Source organism: Cervus canadensis, chromosome 14 (assembly GCF_019320065.1).
Source record: "Cervus canadensis isolate Bull #8, Minnesota chromosome 14, ASM1932006v1, whole genome shotgun sequence".
NCBI lineage: Eukaryota > Metazoa > Chordata > Mammalia > Artiodactyla > Cervidae > Cervus > Cervus canadensis.
The window spans coordinates 31038317-31060011 of record NC_057399.1 but is presented as its reverse complement, the minus strand read 5'-3'; the positions used below and the strand labels follow the sequence as shown (position 1 = coordinate 31060011).

Genomic DNA, 21695 nt, shown 5'->3' with positions numbered 1-21695 from the left:
TATAGTGCACTTTACTGTGGTTTTCATTCGTCTATACATTGTCTTGTATATTAAGCTTCTTAGATCTGTGTTCATAGTTTTAATAAAATTGTAAGTTTATACCGCTCTTCCTTCAAATATATTTTCTGTTCTTCCTCTTCTGGGACTATGGTTACATTGTTTAGACTACTTGATATTTTTCCATTTTTCACTGATTTTCTGTTCTTCATTATTTCTTTTTTTCTGTTCTGCAAATAGTTTTTATTGCTTGGTTTTCATCTTAACTTGTCTTTTCTTCTGCATTATGTATTCTCTCCATTCCATTGAGCAAATTTTTCATTTCAGATACTGTATTTTTCAACTCCACAAATTTGACTCAGTTCATTATAGCTTCTTTCTTTCTTACCATGTTTGCATTTTCCTTTGAATCTCAAGTCTATTTAGAATAGTTGTTTTAACGTCTCTCTGCCACTTCATATCTTTCATTTCTAGATTTATTTCTATTGATGATTTTCTTCCTCATTAGCAATCACATTTTCCTGCTTCTTCATATGTCATAATTTTTTTTTTTTTGAACGCTGGACACTGTGATTCTTATGGTTTTATATGTCTGGATTTTGATATCTTCCTTTACAAGTGTTAAATTTAGTTCCATATAGGCAGTTACTTGTGGATATTATCAAAGCTTTTATTTTAGATTTATTAGGATGAACCTAAAGTAGTTTTTGAGACATAGGAGATGCAGGTTCAATCCCTAGGTCGAGAAGATCCCCGGAGGAGGGCATGGCGACCCACTCCAGTTTTCTTCCCTGGAGAATCCCATGGACACAGAAGCCTAGTAGGCTATGGTCGATAGGGTTGCAAGAGTCAGACACGACTGAAGCAACTTAGCACGCACGCAAAGTAGCTTTATTCTAGACGTAGTTTAGTCCTTTTATCAATACTATGGCTCTGCCCTCTGGTGTTTCTACAGAATGTCCTAGCTGTTCAATAAGGTCATGACACTATGGGTGGTCAGAACTTGAACATCTCTCTGTCCCCTGCACATGTGCAGCTTAGTATCGGCATCAAGGGGATCTCTACCAACATTTCTGGATCTATTTCTCTACTTAACCTCCTTTCTGATACTGTCCTCAAGCTTCAGGTGAATCAGCCTTCCCCAAATTCAGTATCTCACCTCAGTGAGGTCACGATGCTCTTCTTGGCTTCTCCATTCCTGCTCTACATTCTGCATCCTGGTCTCCAAGATCATCATAGGGTTCAGTGTGTTTCTTTTCCTTCTGTTAAGGAACAGAATCGCATGGTGCCTTTTTGTCAAATGACTGAAAATATTGTTTTACACATTTTGTCCACTTTTCTACTTGTTTACAGGGGGAGGGCATTTCCAATAGTATTTACTCCATCGTGGCCAGAAGTGAAAATCCTTTCATATATTGAGATATATATTTGATATAAAAATAACAGATATGAATTCATAAAGGCTGTTAGTCATTTCTTCTCTCCCATCTCATTTAATGTCACTCAGCAAAGTAACCATTTTTAGAAATTTAGTGTGCATCCTTCTATCTTCCTTTATATATTTAAGCACATTTGTATGCACATGTGCCCATATATGCAGATATATATGTAAATCAAGTTACATTGTAAGTCTCTGGAGAAGGAAATGACAAGTCACTGGTGTTCTTGCCTGGAAAATCCCCTAGAGATAGGAGCCTGGTGGGCTACAGTTCATGGGGTTGCAAAGAGTTGGACACAACTGAGCGACTGAGCACGCATTGTTAAGTATTTTTCAGCAACCTTTTCACTTAGAATATGTCTTAGAGATCCTGCTATATATAGTATATATTAATCTTAATTTATTCTTTTATCATCAACCATATATTCTATAGAATGATCTTCTATATTTAATTGCTCCACTTTTGCAGTCATTAAGGCTTTTCCTTCTTATTCTTATAAGCTGTATTTTTAAAAATAATATTGTACAGCAACTCTTCATATGGTGAATATTTCTGTAGAAGAAATCACAAAGGTGTCAAATAGTTTGCCTGTTGGCAAATTGCTTTCCCAAGCAGTTTTTACATATTTATATTACAACTAAAACAGAAGACCCAGGGGTTTTAAAAAATGGTTGATTTCAGATCTAGGATAGATCTAAGAATTAAGAAAAATTACTGTGGTCATGAAAGCATTGCTGTGTGTGTGTGCTGTGCTTAGTCGCTCAGTCGTGTCCAAATCTTTGCGACCTCATGGTGGACTGTAGCCCACCAGGCTTCTCTGTCCATGGGGATTCTCCAGGCAAGAATACTCGAGTGGTTTGCCATGCCCTCCTCTAGGGTATCTTCCCAACCCAGGGATTGAACCCAGGTTTCCCACATTGTGGATTCTTTACTGACTGAGCCACCAGGGAAGCCCCCATGAAGGCACTACCATTAGTCAAAGGTGGAGCAATTGTAGGGGAAAAACGATTGCTGTGTTCATATATATATATATATATGTTCAAAAGCTAAAAATCTTAAAGGATACAAGCAAGATCAAACTGAAAGCAACACTGGTCACCTTGGGGAGGGAGCTAAGGGAATAAAATCATTATTCTGAGTACCAATAAATAGTGAAATCATGCATTTATCCTATTCTTCCTGTACAAATCTTAATTCAGAGTAATCAAATACTAATAAGAAGAATTCTTTTATAGAATTCTATTCATAAATGAAGAGATAATAGCAGAATCAGATCACTACAAGTTTGAAGCCTTTTATTAATAAAAGTAATCGCTACAGAAAATGGTTATAAGTGACTAGCTATATCCTCAGGTAAACATGGATAGGAAACATTGTAACCAGTGAAACCAGCTGACAACACCTGAAGCTCTTGATCAAAAATACTGCACAATGAAAGACAACCAGCTATTCAGTGGCAGCTTATATGATGTAGTAGTACACAGCTTTTTAAAAATTGAATCCCTGATCAGTCAGGGTCCCTGATCTAACTACTCATTTGTAGGAAATATAGAAGATAGAGGAATTTATTACGTGACATCTCAGGGATGCTATTAGGCAAATTTAGCATTCTAGAAATTCTAGTAGATAACTGATCTAGTTTTTTCAGCCACGAATAACTAACAGTAAAATATAAAAAGGATGGGAAACTATTAGAGACTAAAAGAGAAAGAAAGGAAATATCAACCAAATGTAACGGGTAGACCTTGTTTGGATCTGATTTGAGCAAGCCAACTTTTAAGAAAACATTGGATTAACTAGAGACATTTGAACAATTACGGGGTTTTATATGATATTAAGGAACTGTTAATGTTTTATTTATGATGTTAGTATTGTATTCATGTTAACAGTAGCTCTTTTCTCTTAAGAAAAAATGAAATATTACCAGTGAAATGCTGTAAGTTCTACACTTGCTTTTAAATAATCCTCTGAGGGGCTGAAGAGAAAGATTTGGTGACAGTTATTTATGTTGGATGATGAGTACATGGGGTTTATTATAGTATTTTTTTCTGCATATAAGTATCTGAACTTTTCCACTATGAATTCTTTAATTAAAAAATAAACGTAGCATTCACAAGCCAGGTTGAAGAGAATTTCATCAACCATCAAAATAAGTGCAGAGCTTTCAGAATTTTCACTCTAAACACCTGAAGTGTGTATATACATGCTTGCAATAACGTTACAGAATTTTCTCAGCATAAATGCTACATTTAATTTGGACCTTTGGACCCAGCACATACTTATGCTGAAATTAGCATGAACCTAACAGTTTTCATTATGAAACATTCTTGGGTTTATCGATACCCTGGGAAAATCTTTGCAGTCGACCTGACACTGCGCCTCCGTTCTGTTACGTGCGCCTCTCATCAGGTCTGACGTCTGCTTTCCAGGTGCAGCAGGTGCAGACCGTCCAGCAGGTGCAGCATGTCTATCCAGCTCAGGTGCAGTACGTGGAAGGAAGCGACACTGTCTATACCAACGGAGCAATGTAAGTTTACACGGGGACGTCGTCTTCATCCCCCCGCTCAGAGAAGACGAATGCACTTCCTGACACCTTCTGCTCATCCCAAGTTATTTCCTTGTTTTCACAGTAATTTCTTTTTTTTTTTTAACCAGAGTGCGATTATTGAACTTAAACTGATGTTTTGAGCCTTGTTTATGTTTGTTAAAAATATGTGCTCATTTTCCTTTGTAGAATATTTTTAAAATATTTTGAAATTTCTACACCCGTAGAATATTTTAACATTTTACATTGATGTACCCATGAATGGTTTTCTCTAGGTTGAGAAAAACATACCCCCTTGTTGGTGATTTCTGTATCATAATAATACCTTCTAAAATCTATGCTTCTTGTTTTTATCAATAAGGTGAATTTTTGTGTGTCTTCTGTAAAGTAATATAAATCTACTGTATTAGTAGATTAGGAGGAGGTTATTTTTTTTTTTTTTTGCATTTATTAAATGAGGTACTTACTACTCTATGTAAAAGTGCCAGATACTCAATAAATCTTATTTTCCTGTCTGAACTTCCCTTTCCTCCCCAACTCTCACTCCATCTCCTTTGCATCAACAATAATGTCAGTTTGTATATTTTTTTCATTAGAGTTTTTCAGCCACTGTGAGATTCAGGATGTTTTTATAAATAAAGGTACTAAGAACTGTTATAAGTCACCATGTTTGTTTTCATTTACCACAGGTTTTTGTTTGCAATCTGTTAGATCTCCCAGTCTGAAATGAATTCAGATTCTCTTATTGACTCTTCTGCCCCACCCCAGGCTGCTGTGCCTTAGGTTGAGAATCTCTGCATTCTTAATTCTTACTGCACCTACTGTTTTCTTGGGTGGTTTTATAGACCCCCATGACACCAACCTGTAAGCTCCATGAGGGGCAGGGATTTTTGGGTGGTTTTTGTTGTTGTTTCACTGCAATAAATCTAACAGCAGAAGTGTGTGTGGTATGTAGAAAGTGCATTTATTCTTACTATAGCTAAACATCTTAAAATCCTGGTTTAACTATCTATTAGTTTTATAATCATGGTCAAGGTACTCAACTATTCTGTGCTTCTATTATTCTTTCCTGGGAAATGGGAGGATAATAAACTTACTGTTACTGGATTATTGTGAGGATTTAAGGCAGAGTATATGAAGCAGCTCGCACAGGACCCGGTTTACAACAGATGATACAAAACTGAAAGTTCTTCACTGATCTTGACTCATTGTCTCTTTTTTCGTATTGCTTTTGGTCACTGAATCTGCCTACATCACCACCGCCTTTAGAACCTATATTAGCTATAAAGTAAAATGTGTCTCTCTGTCTTGGTTTTCTCCCCCTTCCTATCTCCCTGGCTTCATCTTCCATCTGTTCTAGGAACAACCAACTTTGTACCTGTTTCCCCTTTCATGCCTCTGTATTATTGGACACGTGGTTTGTTTCCTCTGCTGGAATATCATTCTCCACTTCTCTCTTCCGTTCCCAAACCACTACACCAGTATAGCAATATCTTTGTAGGCTGACATTTCACATCCTCCTTTGTGTCATGAACCCTGGCTTTCCTCTGCGGGTAACTTATTTATCCCCTCTACAGTAAAAATAGCAGTGTACCCAGACTCCTAGTTCCACCATGGTGTGACAAATCCTTATATATATTTATCATACTAAGAACTCTTCCTGAATGAGAATTGTTGTCATTTTGTTATTTTATTTACACCAGTTTAGGTGAAGGGCACATGATCAAGGATCAGCACATTTCTGTTACTCTGCTGAATCTATAACACTTCATGTGTATTAGACACACTGAGTATTCTTTACCTCTTTGTTGTATAAGGCCAGGACATTCTGGAGCCTACTTTTGGAATCTCTACCATAAATCTAAGCTCTTATTGGCATTTAGACCAAAGGAAAATGAGGATGCCTACCACTTGGTCCTTTATGCTATCAGGGAATATAAATGAGTTTCTAGACACTGCTGGACGTCACGCAGTTGTATTGTTGCTGCATCCTTGTCTGTAGTATATTTCCTTCCAGAACCTCAGAGTAAAGTCATTATGTTTTCTACCTTTGTTTAAGCAAGTACCATTTCCTACCTAGTTTGTTCTCCTAATTCAAAGACATCCTAGGTAATGCCTTAGCAGACCCCACCGGAGGGCTACGTTATCACTCTCTATTCCATAATGTTTTACCTTATGTTTTTTATTGCAACCAATCATCTAAGAAACCAAAAAAATGTGACAGAGATTTAAACAAATTAGGGCTTTTATTTTTGTCAAAAAAAAATCCAGAGTTAGCATATTGTACAAGTAACTAGCACTATGTGCAAATATAAAATAAGCCTTATTGAAGAGATCTTACAAGCTGGCATACAGCAGATACCTCTAGTAAGACTGGACGGTACCATGGAAATTGCTCCAGTAGAATACCTCTGGCCTCACAGAGTGCTCCATATTTCTAGGGGGCAGGGGTAGTGAACATTAACTGGTTATTTAGTAGAAAAAACATGGCTTTCTTATCTAGGGAGGAGTGGGTGCCTCTCAAGTTCAGGTCCCCTAGCCTGTTCTTCCATTAGGATTAACTCAGACCACCTGAGCCAGCTTAGTGCTAAGCTACTGAAAGATGACAGGAAATGAGCATTTAGAAACATCCACAACGGTACTTCCTCTCAGTCTGTTGCTGACATTAGCAGCTCAGGGATATCAGGGCAAAGATTTGCTGGTATGGTAGTAAATCTGCTTTGGTTACAGCCATCACAGCTGTATTCCAGACAAGAAGAAGATGGAAAGACAATAAGAAGGTGGAAAAAGGGGATACACTGTATATGCGTACATACTTACATATAAATATGTGTGTACACACACACAGGCTTTCCAGAAACCCCTAGCTCCCTTTGTGCTTATATCTCATTGGCCATAACTCTGTAACAAAGTAATTAGCTGCAGAGGAATCTAGGAATGCAGGTTTGTAGCTTTTGTGTCTATATGGTAGATGACAGCAAAGGAAAAGGATAGTGGGAATGGGTGTTGAGAGAGTTAACTCTGTGGTATCTATCACAGTCATTTATCATCGGCCCAGAGTAGAATAGGGTGATTGCTAGTGTGTGATTTTGTAAAAGATACACAGCCTGCTTCACTGTCTTCATTTATGAAATACGGAGATAGTTTATCCAAAGTGTTTTGTATAGCTTCTGAGAAATTGAAAACACTCACTAAGCATTAGTTATTACTATACAATTTTGCTCTCTAGTTATTTTTTTTCTGAATTCTGCATATTGCCTTGTGCCTTTTAAAGCTGTCCCACCACTGATATTAGGGTCTTCTATATGCGTAAATATGAAACTGGTGAATTCATTCATTCACAAAACCTTAGAAAAACATCTCTAAAAGTTGACTCTTTAAAATTATAGGGCCCATCAAGTGCAGAAATAATTCAAAGTAAATATCTCGTGCCAACATGTATTTTCTGTGGCCCTCAAATTCAGTTAGTTAGATCATGGCTAATGAGGTCTAGGTCACAAGTTCGTTTGCCGCAAAGTCCAATTAGCTTTGATCCAGTCTGTGTGGGCCCAGATTATATCCTCAGCTCCAGCTAATTATGTCACAGACGTGCACCCTTGGTCAGGATAAAGAAGATGCATCCTTAAAACCTTTCATTACAATTTCAATTTCAGTGCTTCTGACTAATGATTCTGTAGCATCATTTTCATTTTTACTAAAGAAACATTGTGTTGCCATGAATTACACTCAACATTTTAGTAGCTAGAGGACTATGAACATCTTTTTAAACTATAACAAGAAAATTTTTCAGCTTAAGCTATTTCAATCTTTCTCTAATTTTGCAGTGCTGACATTTAACTATGTACAGTTTTTGTCTCTAAAGTTCATTTTAGAGTCTTTCTACTCTTTATATTTGATGCACTTCCATGTGTGTTAGAAAAGAGTATTCCATATTCATTTTCACCACAGTGAATTAATAGTCAGCTAGTGTTTGATCCCTGACTCAGATCATATTGAGAGTCCCACTTCTGTGTGATAACAAATGCTTTTTGCTAGTTATTCTCCCAGAAGTTCGGAATGCTGATCTTTATCATGAACCTTCAAGCATCCAGTACATGGCCTTGCAGCCTGTGCATGGTTAGTAAATCCTGGTTCACTGTTGCTCCTGTCACCAGCAGCCTTGCCAAGTAACCATAATGAACAGGGTTTCACTCAAGAGGTGATGATAGCCCTCACAGATATGTGTCATCACTATAAAGATGTGTAATCCTTATAATTTGATGACACTAAAGTGTTTACTTTTTTTCTCTGTGACTATGGACAGTTACTGGTAGCATAACAGGATTAATAATGGGAGTCAGTGAGTTAACATGTATTTCAGTTGAAACTGCTTTTCAGTACTGGGTGTTGAAGTAGAATAGCTTTTTACTCAAGGGAGAAGGTAATCTAATTCACTCTTGTTCCTATTTATCATTACTTCTGTACTAACACACATTTACTTATTTCCTGGCAATAGTTTCCCCAAGAATTTTTTACTGGGCTGGTTCATAGTCTTGTCCACTGCTATAGATTCTTACAATTTATGGTATCTAATAATTTAGACTACTGTAATGAAACTAGCTGGGAAACATTGCATACCATGTAGAGAGAGTCCCATTCAGTTGAAATTTCTTGATGTAACTGAGAAATCAATTTTTTTAAGTGATGAATTTTTTTCTTTCCCATCTCCGTTTTTTAATCTCACTTCCCCCACTTACTCCATCATGTTAGTCAAAGTAGAAATAAAGACATCATACTCTATCTTGTCCAAATTAAGAAATATTTTTTGAAAACACTTTTCATTTTCTCATATCAACTGCTCTTTGAAGATTATCCCCTGGTTAGAGATGATCAGTGTTTTAAAATGTTAAGGTTTTCATTGTGTGGGTTTCTATTGCAATAAGACTTGACCGGTAGGAAGCATTCTCATAATCTTTAAATTATGGATTTATCAAACTCAACAGAGAATTTATCAAATGTGTTTCATAAAATGTTAGTTCTCTAAAAAAGTTCTGTGATGACACAAGCAGAAAAACACTACATGGACTTCTTTTGAGGACTCTAAATTTCTGTTTGTTTTTTTAAGATTCTGAGAAATCCCCTAGGAAAGAAATGCAGTGTTTTAAAAACTGACCACAGAATTCTCATCTGAATCATATCTAATAACATGACACCGAATACTTTAGGAGGTGGTACATTAATGATATATTGACAATTAGTAGATTTATTCAAAGGGTACAAGCATGTGTATTGGACTCACCTTTTTAGAAAATAATATAGTTAGGGTATTTTCTGAAGCCATCCAGTTATCCTCTCCATATACTCTTTATTTGATTGATTGTTGTTTAGTCACTGTCATGTCTTACTCTTTGTGACCCCGTAGACTGCAGCACACCAGGCTCCCCTGTCTTTCACTATCTCTCAGAGTTTGAGTCACTGATGCCGTCTAACCATCTCTTCCTCTGCTGCCCCCTTCTCCTTTTGCCCTCATTCTTCCCCAGCATCAGGGTCTTTTCCAAGGAGCTGGCTCTTTGCATCAGGTGGCCAAAGTATTGGAGCTTCGGCATCAGTCCCTCCAATGAATATTCAGGGTTGATTTCCTTTAGAATTGACTGGTTTGATTTCTTTGCTGTCCAAGGAATTCTCAAGTCTTCTCTAGCACCACAATACAAAAGCATCAATTCTTCATGCTCAGCCTTCTTTATGGTCCAGCTTTCACACCTGTACATGACTATTGGAAAAACCATAGCTTTGACTACACAGACCTTTGTTGGCAAGGTGATGCCTTTGCTTTTTAATATGCTGTCTAGGTTTGTCATAGCTTTCCTTCCAAGTAGCCAGTGCCTATTAATTCCATGGCTGCAGTCACCATCCACAGTGATTTTGGAGCCCAAGAAAATAAAACATGTCACTGTTTCCACCTTTTCCCCATCTTTTTGCCATGAAGTAGTTGGCCTGGATGCCATGATCTTTGTTTTTTGAATGTTGAATTTTAAGCCAGCTTTTTCATTCTCCTTTTTCACCTTCAAGAGGCTCTTTAGTTACTCTTCACCTTCTGCCATTAGGGTAGTATGATCTACATATCTGAGGTTATTGTTATTTCTCCCAGCAATCTTGATTCTAGTTTGAGCTTCATTCAGCCCAGCGTTGCACATGATGTGCTCTGCATATAAGTTAAATAAGCAGGGTGACAATATACAGCCTTGATGTACTCCTTTCCCGATTTTGAACCAGTCAGTTGTCTCATTTCCAGTACTAATTGTTGCTTCTTGATTAATAAAGAACCTTACAAAGGATATTCTTAAAGTTCATATTTTCTCTTTCAGTGGAATAGTCTCAGGATTTTCAGGTAAAATTATGCATTCTTATTATCATTTAAATGCTCTCTGCTTAAAAGATGTAGTTGTATGGTGTTTCTGTAATTGAGATAGAGAGGCTGCTTTCTTTCTTTATGCTGTTTTCTGCCTTCAGTATGGCTTGGAGCATTCAAGAAATAATCTGTTTCAAGACTCAAAAATATTTTGCATGCTAGCCAACCAGAGATTATGTACCACATGAATGCAATGTGTTGAAGATTCCACATAATGTAGCTACTTCCATGTAAGGCTTTGGTGACTTTCATAAAAACTTCACAATGTAAAAACTATTTAAGGCAGAGTTCTTAGTTTCAAGCAGCGAAAATTAAGTCTGGCTTATTTAAGCAAAACAAATAATTTATTGAAAGATATTTGTGACTCAGAATTTTCAGGAAGTCTGAAGAAACAAGCTGAAAAAAAAAAAAATAGGTACAAGCGTTGTTAAACAGTAGCCAGACCAAAGACAAAACCGCACGCCAGGAGTTGTCCAATCAGAACACTGCACGACTACAACCCTCTCAAACACTGTTGGCCACTGCTGACCCCAGATTCCAATCAGAACTGTGCAACCTGTGTGACTGACTTAATGAAGATTCCATGAAATCACGTACCTCTGTCCTTAGCCACAGTTCTCCCCATTCTCATATTCTCCTAGCTCCCAAACTTTTTGAAAATATTTAAAACTTATTCATTCTGACTGCCTATAGTTATTTCTTCAGTTTGTCCAGTCAGACATATACTGCTATCACTACATGGAAGCACCTTGCAATAAGATCACCTCCTATTATTATATCTAATGAACATGTTTCAGAATCATATGTCCTGACTATAGCAGTGTGCTCTGATTGCCGCTCCCTTTTCTCATGGTCTCCTGTTACCTCTCTGACCTCAGGCCTTTCTTTAGGTTGTTTCTCTGCCTGTAACATTCCCTTGCCTCCTTGAACTCCTATCCCAGCTTAAAATAACATCCAAACTTCATTCTGTGGTCCATAATGAGGTCTTTCAAGCTTTTTAAAAAACCATCTCCAGTGAGAAAACTAGATGTGCAATTTTTTACTCAGCTAAATATACATAGGCACACACACATGCTGTATATGCATATGACAGAAAAAAAGCTTCTCAAAATAATAATTCTCCTCCTAGGTATAATATGTTCTGATCTTGTCTAGTCTCTTTCTTTTTTAATGCTAGTGTGACCCATTAAATCGCGGATCATGACCCACGAAAAAATTTGTTTACACTACTTACATGTTTAGTTTTCACCTACTTTTTAAGCCTCACCTTTTTTCTAGTGTCCTTCTCATTCATTTTAAACAACCATTCTAGACTTCTCGTTTATTCCTGAATACCAGGATCTTCCCTGTGTCATGGCTTTTGTACATGCTACACTATCTTCTTGATATATCTTTCTTCCTGTTTTTCATAGAACTGACTTCTTTTCATCCTCTAGTTTCAACCTAACTGTTTTCTTGGAAAGTAACAGCACTTGATTACTTGATCTAATATGTGCCTTTCCATTTATTATACTTTAATATGCTATTTTTCTCTTCTATAGATTTAACAAAATATCTAATGATCATATTTCCTTTCTTATTTTTGACCACCTACTTCTTATATTATGTAACCTTTACATGAATAGAGGTCATATTCATTTTTCCCCAGGTGCCGTAAATATTTTTTAAAAGAATAGGTACAGAGCAGCCTGGAAGCAATAAAAACATTGTACCAATGTAAGATGTTATAATGATCAACATTACTACATTTTATCTTCATAATGAATTTTATGGTATGAAATTTGTAAGATATTTTATTATCTCAATTTGAAATTTTTCATACCATTGCTTTATTTTGTAGTTGACTAGCTTATTGGTGAGAGGATATTCGAAACCTAGGTAAAACACAAAATGCATAATTTAGAGATATTATATATCTGGACTTATGGATAGATACCTGAAAATAAAGAAAACAGAAAAATTGGTTATAACTAAAATAAATTGACATAATCAATGTAGTGAATAAGCAAGGAGTCATTCAGGGTCATGCTTAGCCAAGGTATATGCTGAGGCGTGATGGGATGCAACAGCACTAATTTACTGAATTCAATGGATCAGAGTCCTGACATTTACACAGAACCTGATAATACCCTCAGCTAGGAAGAACCTTCTGTCAGCAAGTATGGGCATATCTGTGTGTTTACATTCATTACAGGATACCTATGCAGAACAATGGAAAGATTCTTCTTATGCTATAGAATAATGTGACATAGTATTTTCATAACAGTCTGTGGCAATCAATAAAGAACAAACAGGCATGTTTCAAACGTGCACAGAATTGCTTGGGAATTTAGTTGTTTCAGGAGCGTATAGTCGGAAATAGTTAGCTGCTTTCAATCTGATATGCCAAAAATTGAGTAATTTTCTCAAACATATGTCTTGGAGATTTCTGGGGGACATAGTGTGCAAGCAATAATGCTTATGTGTTCATTATAACAGTATGAAAGACAGCTGATCTTAGGTATCAGAATTAGAATAATTATTTCTAGCTCCTAAGAAAGAACTGTTTGTTTTTGTTGTTGGCACTTCTTTTTTTAAACAAAATTTCTTCAGAATTTATCCAGGAGCTTAGAGCATTTAGAACTGAAAAGATATTAAGGAATTAATTTCTGCCTGACTCTGGCTCTGGCTCCAGAAAGGCCTCCAGCAAATGAGTTAGTACTTACCTTCTTACTCTTGAAGAGCATTGACTGAGGACACTGAGGCCTGCCTCTGTCACCCAGTCCAGTGTTGAAAAGTCTCCTCTCTTCCATATTGCAAGTGTTTAAGTGCCAGAGACAAATTCAGCAACAATTTCTGACACTTCATTTACTAATATAATTGTGCCTTTTTTCCTCTGGAAGTTACCAATCTTTACCCCTGTGTGTGCTTACACAAGCTTTCTCCTCAGTCCCATGGGTCATGATTGAGTAATGAACATAATTTATGGATTAGATATACTCTTTAGTGACTTTCACTCATCTCCTGTTCCTTGCTCATTTTTTAGCTAATGAATCATCTCCAGCTAGGGGGAAGTATGAAAATCAAAGCTCTTTGCTGCCATATTTTTATGCTGACTTGAGGGCTATAGAGATTTTCTATATATCTGTGATGCATTTATTTGTATTACTATTGTTCACTGAGGACTAATTATATAAAGGAGTCATGCCCAGAAGATGGCGTGATTTAAATCCCTTGGAATGATGCTCTTATAATAGAACTGCAACTTCCACAATCACAGAACCTCCAAAGTCTTAGTGTGCAGTGGCAAATATCCTCCAAAATAGTCTGACCTTTTCCATCTCTTTTTCTTTATCATTGCAAGTACATCTTCTGCAGATCCCATTCTGAGTAATATAGGAGAGTAGTGGGGTGCTGATAAACAGTTAGCAAAGTGTACACGTATTCCCCATCCCGATCCCCCCTCCCTAGTTGTAGTTCACTGGCTCAGTCGTGTCTGACTCTTTGTGACCCCTTGGACTGCAGCACACCAGGCTTCCCTGTCCTTCACCATCTCCTGGAGCTTGCTCAAACTCATGTCCATTGAGTCAGTGATGTCATCCAACCGTCTTGTCCTCTGTTGTCCCCTTCTCCTGCTGCCTTCAATCTTTCCTAGCATCAGGTCTTTTCTAGTGAGTTGGCTCTTTGCATCAGGTGGCCAAAGTATTGGAGCTTCAGCATCAGTCCTTCCAATAATATTCAGGGTTGATTTCATTTAGGATTGACTGGTTTGATCTCCTTGCCCTCCAAGGGACTCTTAAGAGTCTTCTCCAACACCACAGTTCAAAAGCATGAATTCATCGACACCCAGCCTTCTTTATGGGTCAGCTCTCACATCCATATGTGACTACTGGAAAAGCCATAGCTTTGACTATATGGATCTTTGTTGGCAAGGTAATGTCTGTGCTTTTTAATATGCTGTCTATTTTTGTCATAGCTTTTCCTCCAAGGAGCAAGCGTCTTTTAATTTCATGGCTGCAGTCACCATCTGTAGTGATTTTGGAGCCCAAGAAAATAAAGTCTATCACAGTTTCCACAGTTTCCCCATCTATTTGCTATGAAGTGATGGGACCAGATGCCATGATCTTAGTATTTTGTATGCTGAATTGTAACCCAGCTTTTTCACTCTTTTCGTTCACCTTCATCAAGAGGCTCTTTAGTTCCTCTTCACTTTCTGCCATTAGGGTGGTGTCATCTACAACTCTGAGGTTATTGATATTTCTCCTGGCAATCTTGATTCCAGCTTGTGCTTCTTCCAGCCCAGCATTTCTTATGATGTACTCTGCATATAAGTTAAATAAGCAGGGTGACAACATACAGCCTTGATGTACTCCTTTCCCAATTGTGAAGCAGTCAGTTGTTCCATGTCCGGTTCTAACTGTTGCTTCTTGACCTGCATACAGATTTCTCAGGAGGCAGATCAGGTGGTATGGTATTCCCATCTCTTTCAGAATTTTCCACAGTTTGTTGTGATCCACACAGTGAAAGACTTAGGGTAGTCAATGAAGTAGAGTTGATGTTTTTCTGGAATTCTCTTGCTTTTTCTATGATCCAATAGATGTTGGCAATTTGATCTCTGGTTTTTCTGCCTTTTCTAAATCCAGCTTGAACATCTGGAAGTTCTCAGTTTATGTTCTGTCGAAGTCTCACTTGAAGAATTTTGTGCATTAATTTGCTAGTGTGTGAGATGAGTGCAATTGTGCAGTAGTTTGAACATTCTTTGGCATTACCTTTCTTTGGGATTGGAATGAAAACTGACCTTTTTCAGTCCTGTGGCCACTGCTATTTCCAAATTTGCTGGCATATTGAGTGCAGCACTTTAACAGCATAATCTTTTAGCTAAAAATATAAGAAACTCTTAAATAGCAATAGAAAGTTTGTATGTTACCTGTACCACCTTTTGAGACTGTTCCACAATATAGTCATTGATAACTATCATTGACATATTTAAAAGTTAAATTCTTTTAATATGATGAAATGTTTGAGAGAATTGGTTAAGTGCATATTCCAAATCCAGTTTTTTACCAGCTATGTGCTTTGGATAAAGCTGTTTAATCTATCTAGACTTCCAAGTATTCTCCTTGTCTTTGCAAATAGAAATAACAGTACCTATCTCATAAAGTTGTAATAAAGGTTAAGTGAGTTAATACCTGAAAAGCACATAAGATCATGCCTGTTGCATAGTAAATAGTAAATATTAGCTATTAATAGCTATTATTGTATGATTTATTTGTAAAATCAACTTACTACTGGAAAGCATTCTTAAGCGTTTTGTTCAGCCTGTGAAAAGAAAAGTTGGCACAGTTTCCTGCATCTGTCATAGTGTTTATTTCTCTGTATCTATTTGTACATCTTACTTGATTATACTTAAATATCAACATCAGATTGTGTTAAGTGCAGCTAAATAGGCTCACTGTCATATTTAGGGGATATAAGATGAACTCATTTCTCTTTTTATCCAAATTTAAAATCAACATGGCTATTTTGTTAAAATAAGTATATACTGAAAGAAATACATAAATGAGATTTCCAGTTGGAAACTATAGCAGTATTGAGAAAAAATGTGTATTTTAAATGATACTTTTCTATGTGTAAAAAAAAAAAATTCTCTATGGAGTTGTTTCTGTCATCATCCCAAACTAAAATTTATACCTGGATCTGTGATGGTTCTTTCTGGGAAGCAGTAACTTTACCCAGTGTTGAATACTTTTGGAGCACTCTTATTATTTTACTGAAATTTGCATTAGAAATTACAATATAAATATAATTTGTAATGGGTTAAATGACCTATTTTAAATAATACAGAAAAATCTTGAAATAGTTTAGCCCAATTTCTCATGCTTTAGCAAAACAGCAAAAAAAAGAATGTTTTAGAAATTTATGAAAGTGACCATTATGCCAAATATACTTTTAAATAGAGTCATATTTTATTTATTGATTAGTGAGTCCCCTATGTAGCAATAGTTATGTTAAGTGTTGAGGGTACAAATGGGAATAAAACATAATTTCACGGGAGTATGAAGAATTCAGGAAATTAACAGTGCATTGAGAGTTATATTTCAGGTATGCGCAGGAAAGTATAGAGAGCAAAACATAACAGTCCTGTAAGGAGTGGCCACCGAATACAAGGGGTGCAAAGGAGTAATTCTGAGATAAGGCGATGCTTGGACTGGGAGTTTAAGGGTGGTTTAGGCAAAGGAAGAGAGTTGAAGACATGTAAAGGCCTTCCAGACAGGGGAAACCCTACACAAAATAGCAGGGAGGCAAGAGAAGATAGTGCTTTACAGGAGATCAGCAACAAGGTCAGTGTGGTGTGAGCAAAGAAATCATTTCAAGACATGGCTGGTACCAAATCCAGAGATTGTGCCGGCATCGGCCCTGAGAAGACAGGTCAAGGGTTGTGATTTTCTTCCCAAGGCAAGAGAGAATCACAGAAAGGTTTTTAAGAAAAGCGTAATTTTCATATTTTCCTTTTAGAAATATTCCCCTGGCATCAGAGTTGAAGATAGATTGGAAGAGAACCAAATAGAGGAAGGAAAACTAGAGAAGGCAATTTTAATGGTGAATATTATGAGTTAAAGGACCCCTGATAGCTCAGTTGGTAAAGAATCTGCCTGCAATGCAGGACACCCTGGTTGGATTTCTGGGTCAGGACGATCCGCTGGAGAAGGAATAGGCTACCCACTCCAGTATTCTTGGGCTTCCCCTGTGGTTCAGCTGATAAAGAACTGCCTGCAATGCGGGAGACCTGGGTTTGATCCCTGGGTTGGGAAGATCCCCTGGAGAAGGGAAAGGCTACCACTCCAGTATTCTGGCCTGGAGAATTCCATGGACTGTATAGTCCATGGGGTCACAAAGAATCGCACATGACTGAGAGACTTTCACTTCACTTCACTCATTCATTATGAGTTAAGGCAGTGAGTACAAGAATGGAAAGGAGATTGGAGAATTGTTTCCGAGGTAAAGTGAGTGGGACTGATGTCAATCTGAGCAGGAAAAGTATGCATGCACTCAGTCACATCCGCCTCTTGACAACCCCATAGACTGCAGCCTGCCAGGCTCCTCAGTCCAAAAAAATTTTTTTTTCCAAGCAAAAATACTGGAGTGGGTTGTCATTTCCTCCTCCATGGAGTCTTCCCAACCCAGGGATCGAATGTGCATCTCCTCGCCTCCTACAGTGACAGGCAGATTCTTTTACCACTGAGCAAACTAGGAAATCCTGAGCAAGAAGAGTTAGCAATAATTTCCAAAGTGTTGTGTTGAGTGTTGTGGTACTGCCCTCTGCTGAGAGGGGGGAATATAGGAAAAAGAGCAGGAGAGAAAAGAATTCCCTTTTAGGTATACCTTCACTTTTACATAGGAGACCTCCCAAATATCAGGGGTTCCCTAGCAGAGATATTTAAGTGACTCTCAGAAATCTAGATTTGAAACTCTTAAAGTATAACCTAGTGTGCTGCAGTCAGTGGGGTTGCAAAGATTCAGACACAACTTAGAAACTGAACAACAACAACAAAAGTAAAACTAGAAAGTGGAGGTATAAACTTATTAGCATGAATATGGTCATGTAGTATATGATCAAAGTGTATGGTCTGAATAAAAGTGAGAAAAGATAAGAGCTAAAATTGGAGACCTCAGAAGTTACTATTTAATGTGCTGAAAAAATTGAGCCTCCAAAAGGTTCTTGAAATGCTATGGTTAAAAAAATTAAAAGGTGAAAGAGAAATGCCATAGAAACTAATGAACAAGAAAGATTAAAACAGAAAGACCTTGCATATACGTAGAAATGTCCACAGACATCTACACCAAATTGTCGGTACTGGCTCACTCTGAGATGTAGTGTTGAAGAGAATGACCAAAAACACTGGGAATTTTAATTTGATGTTTGAATTTTTAAAAAGAAAAGTATTTTACACCTTCCTACTGTTTTTGAAACTTCTTGAGAGCCTGCACTAATTGCAAAATCAAAACAAAAGTCATGTTAAAATGTATGATATAGTCAATTAAAAGTTAAAAATAAATCCATCAAACAAGCTGCTTAATCAGAACAGGGCAAGGAGGGAAAGGATACCATGGCACAGTCAACAACACTGTACTGCAGATAAGTCAGGAAAGATGAGGGCGGACAGCAGCCTTTTAGCTTGGTATTTAGACGAGGTCACAAGTGACCTTATTAAAAGCATTTTCAATGAAAGGCTAAGGGCAGAAGCTTGACTGTTGTTGTTGGGAAGCAGAAAATGAGGACATGAGGTGGCATAGTCATCTCATTGAGGAGAAGCTTGAGTGTAAAGAAGAAGAAAGAGTTAGGGATTTAGGGCACATGCTTTGCTCAAGATCCTGCCTAGTGGTTAGAAAGAGATTCATGCAAGCTACCTTAGTCATGGAGGTTTCCTGCAAATTACCAGCAGTGTGAAGTAGCTTGGAGAGCTGACTTGTCAACCCCTAGTCATTCCAGATCCCAGCTCTCCTAAAACTGGGATTTGCAGGAAGTTTTATAAGAAATTTAAGAAGTCACACAGCAGGATTTTTTGAAGGGACGAGACCTGAGTTTATTTATACACTTGAGGTAGGCCCCAATAGTGGCAAAAACTCTATACTGTGCAGAAAAGTGTTGAGGTACTTATAAATAAATGTACCTTTAATTTGGAAAGTAAGCCCAGCTATTTCTGGGAATGAAGTTTCACACAAAATACAAAACTCACCGTGTCCCCAAGGCTAAGCTGATATATTTTAAACATATATTCACCCTGGAAAAAAAATAAGATGATATAAATAAATTTCTTTCTTTTCTTCTTCTAAAGCCGAACAACAACTTATCCTTACACAGAAACACAGATGTACAGCCAAAACACTGGAGGGAATTACTTTGATACTCAAGGGAGCTCCGCACAGGTGACTACTGTGGTCTCGTCCCACAGTATGGTGGGCACCGGTGGGATTCAGATGGGCGTCACAGGAGGACAACTCATCAGCAGCTCTGGAGGAACCTATCTGATCGGCAACTCAATGGAGAATTCTGGACACTCGGTGACGCATACCACTCGGGCTTCCCCAGCGACAGTAAGTATCTTAAGTTTTTATTTGTTTAATTCAGCTTCTTGGTGGCCTCTTTCATACACTTTTCTCTTTAGAGAGGGAAAAAAAAGCAAAACACTGGGCTGGGGCAAGAATGTGTTGAGAAGTTTTAGCATGTAACTTTTTCTAATGTATGTTAAAATCTGTACTTAACGGAGTAAAATTAGACATGCTTACCCATGTGTGAAGTCATTTTGCATTGAACCAGAGGAACACTTTGGGAAGCACTGACAAAGGCCATCTAGACAGTGATTTTCACAGAGGAAAAGGGAAGTACTTGCCACTTATCAAGGCCTTAGGAAAGCTGGGGAAATGGGGAGGATGAGTCCTTTGCCACTTTCATTTTCATTCCAGTGAAAAACATTTAATAGATTGGCTCTGATCATAGGTGTGAGCAAATAATAACTTAGGAGTTTGAAAACTTGAAAGTTGAAAACTTGAGTTTTCAAGTTTTTAAAATTTATTATGTTTATTTTGACACAAGATGTGTTTAATTTGACACAAGTGCTAAAATGCTATGATAAAAATAGTAATAAAAATCTGTGCAGTTTTTGATGTCCTCAAACTCTGTAACCTGGTCTTTCCTCCTGGTCTTTCCTTTTTACTTCAGCTAAGCATAGGGAGAATAATCATTTAGAACCACCTAGCTAAAGTAGAAATGGAATTGATCTTACAGTTGTTTCATATAAAAGGGGCCTGGAAATCTGACTGAAGTGCATGTACCCCTTTTCTGTACTCCCACCATATAATTTGTTCTTATAATGAAATAGAAACAAATAGAAAATAATTATGTGAGAGGCTTTACATTTTTCACTTTGTGGATTTTCTTCATGATATAATATATAGTTGGTAAGTATTTTCTATATACATTTTCTGTTTGTAATGATTACCATGTACTCATACCTTCATCATATAGTATTTTTTCCCTAATCTGTCTTTAAAGCCCTTTATTTTTAATTAACTCTTTCCTACTAACATCAGAATAGATGACTAGCTGTTCCATTTTTTTCTTTGTATTTTTGAAGCATTTCTAACATCCATTTCCCTCTTGCTTTTAATAACATTAAATATGGCATTTCTAAACCTTTCAGTAACATCAGTATATTTATGTAGATTAGAAACTAAATCATAGATTCTCTTGACCTCAGTTCTCCTGTCAATGAAATAAGGGATTAGTTAGATTAAATGATTTCCTAATTTCTTTTCAGCTTTAAAATCATATTTACAAAGGAATTGTAAAATGTTTTGGATGTAAAATAACTGTATATTTACCATAAAAGGGAAGGCGATAGATTAGGTTCCAGTACTTTATAATGCTCCTCATAAAGGTCACCCAGACAGTGATTTTCAGTGGAAAGGGAAGTACTTGCTGCTTACGAAGGCCTTAGGACATCTGGGAAAATGGAGAGGAAGAGTCCTTTTCCCACTTTCATTTCATCCACCTCTCTCAAGCTGGCTTATCACCACTCCATCTGCCGTCAGCTCCTGCTTCACCTTCCCCAGACATTCCTGCTTGCCTTCATGTTGATTTCTAGCTATCTGTTAAACATCCTCATGAGCTGGTTTATAGGTTTACTAAATTTTCTAGTGCTATCACTACTGAGATAACTAAGTTGATTATTTTAGGTCATGTGTATACAGGTACAGATTTTAACAGGGTAAATTTTATAGCTTGATTTTTTTTCTTTCTTTCCTATATAAGTGGGTAAATTTTATAGCTTGATTTTTTTTCTTTCTTTCCTATATAAGTGGCATGACTCCTTAAGTTATCCATTACATAAATATAATGCAATTTTTGTTATATTAATTGGTAAATTAAACTAACACAAAATAAATGACTTATACCAACTGGAAATAGGGGAAAAACTATTTTTAAAAAAACAAACTATCAATTCCTAGTATTAGTTGCACATATTAATTTACACTTTTTAAAAGGCATTAGTATTTAAGCTTCTATTAAGGGTGGTTTTTTGTTTGTTTTCATTTTTACAAGAAAACTTCCTTTTTAGCAAAAGTTTAAATGTTACCTAAAGAAATAATTTTGACATGGGAAAATCATAAGATGCCCTCATTGAAAACACACATAATAGTAGCATATGATAGATATGTATTAACTAAATATACATCTGTTAGTACTATTGTGTTACCTTGCATTTACTACCACTGTTTATATGTGATTTAGATCCCCCCTCAGTCGTGCTGAAGGTCTTCATCTGCTTCATTCTCTGTAGGTGGT

At 36.9% G+C, this 21695-nt stretch overlaps 1 protein-coding gene across 6 annotated transcripts in view; it reads left to right on the top strand.

The window, feature by feature from the left end:
• The window catches only part of RFX3 (regulatory factor X3), a 304937-nt gene that overhangs the window by 179652 nt on the left and 103590 nt on the right, over nt 1-21695 (top strand). For all 6 annotated transcript variants that reach the window (XM_043486872.1, XM_043486873.1, XM_043486871.1 and 3 more), the window contains 2 exons: nt 3866-3963; nt 19186-19444. In XM_043486872.1, the coding sequence (XP_043342807.1) occupies nt 3866-3963; nt 19186-19444 (357 nt within the window). The remainder of the gene's footprint in view (nt 1-3865; nt 3964-19185; nt 19445-21695) is intronic.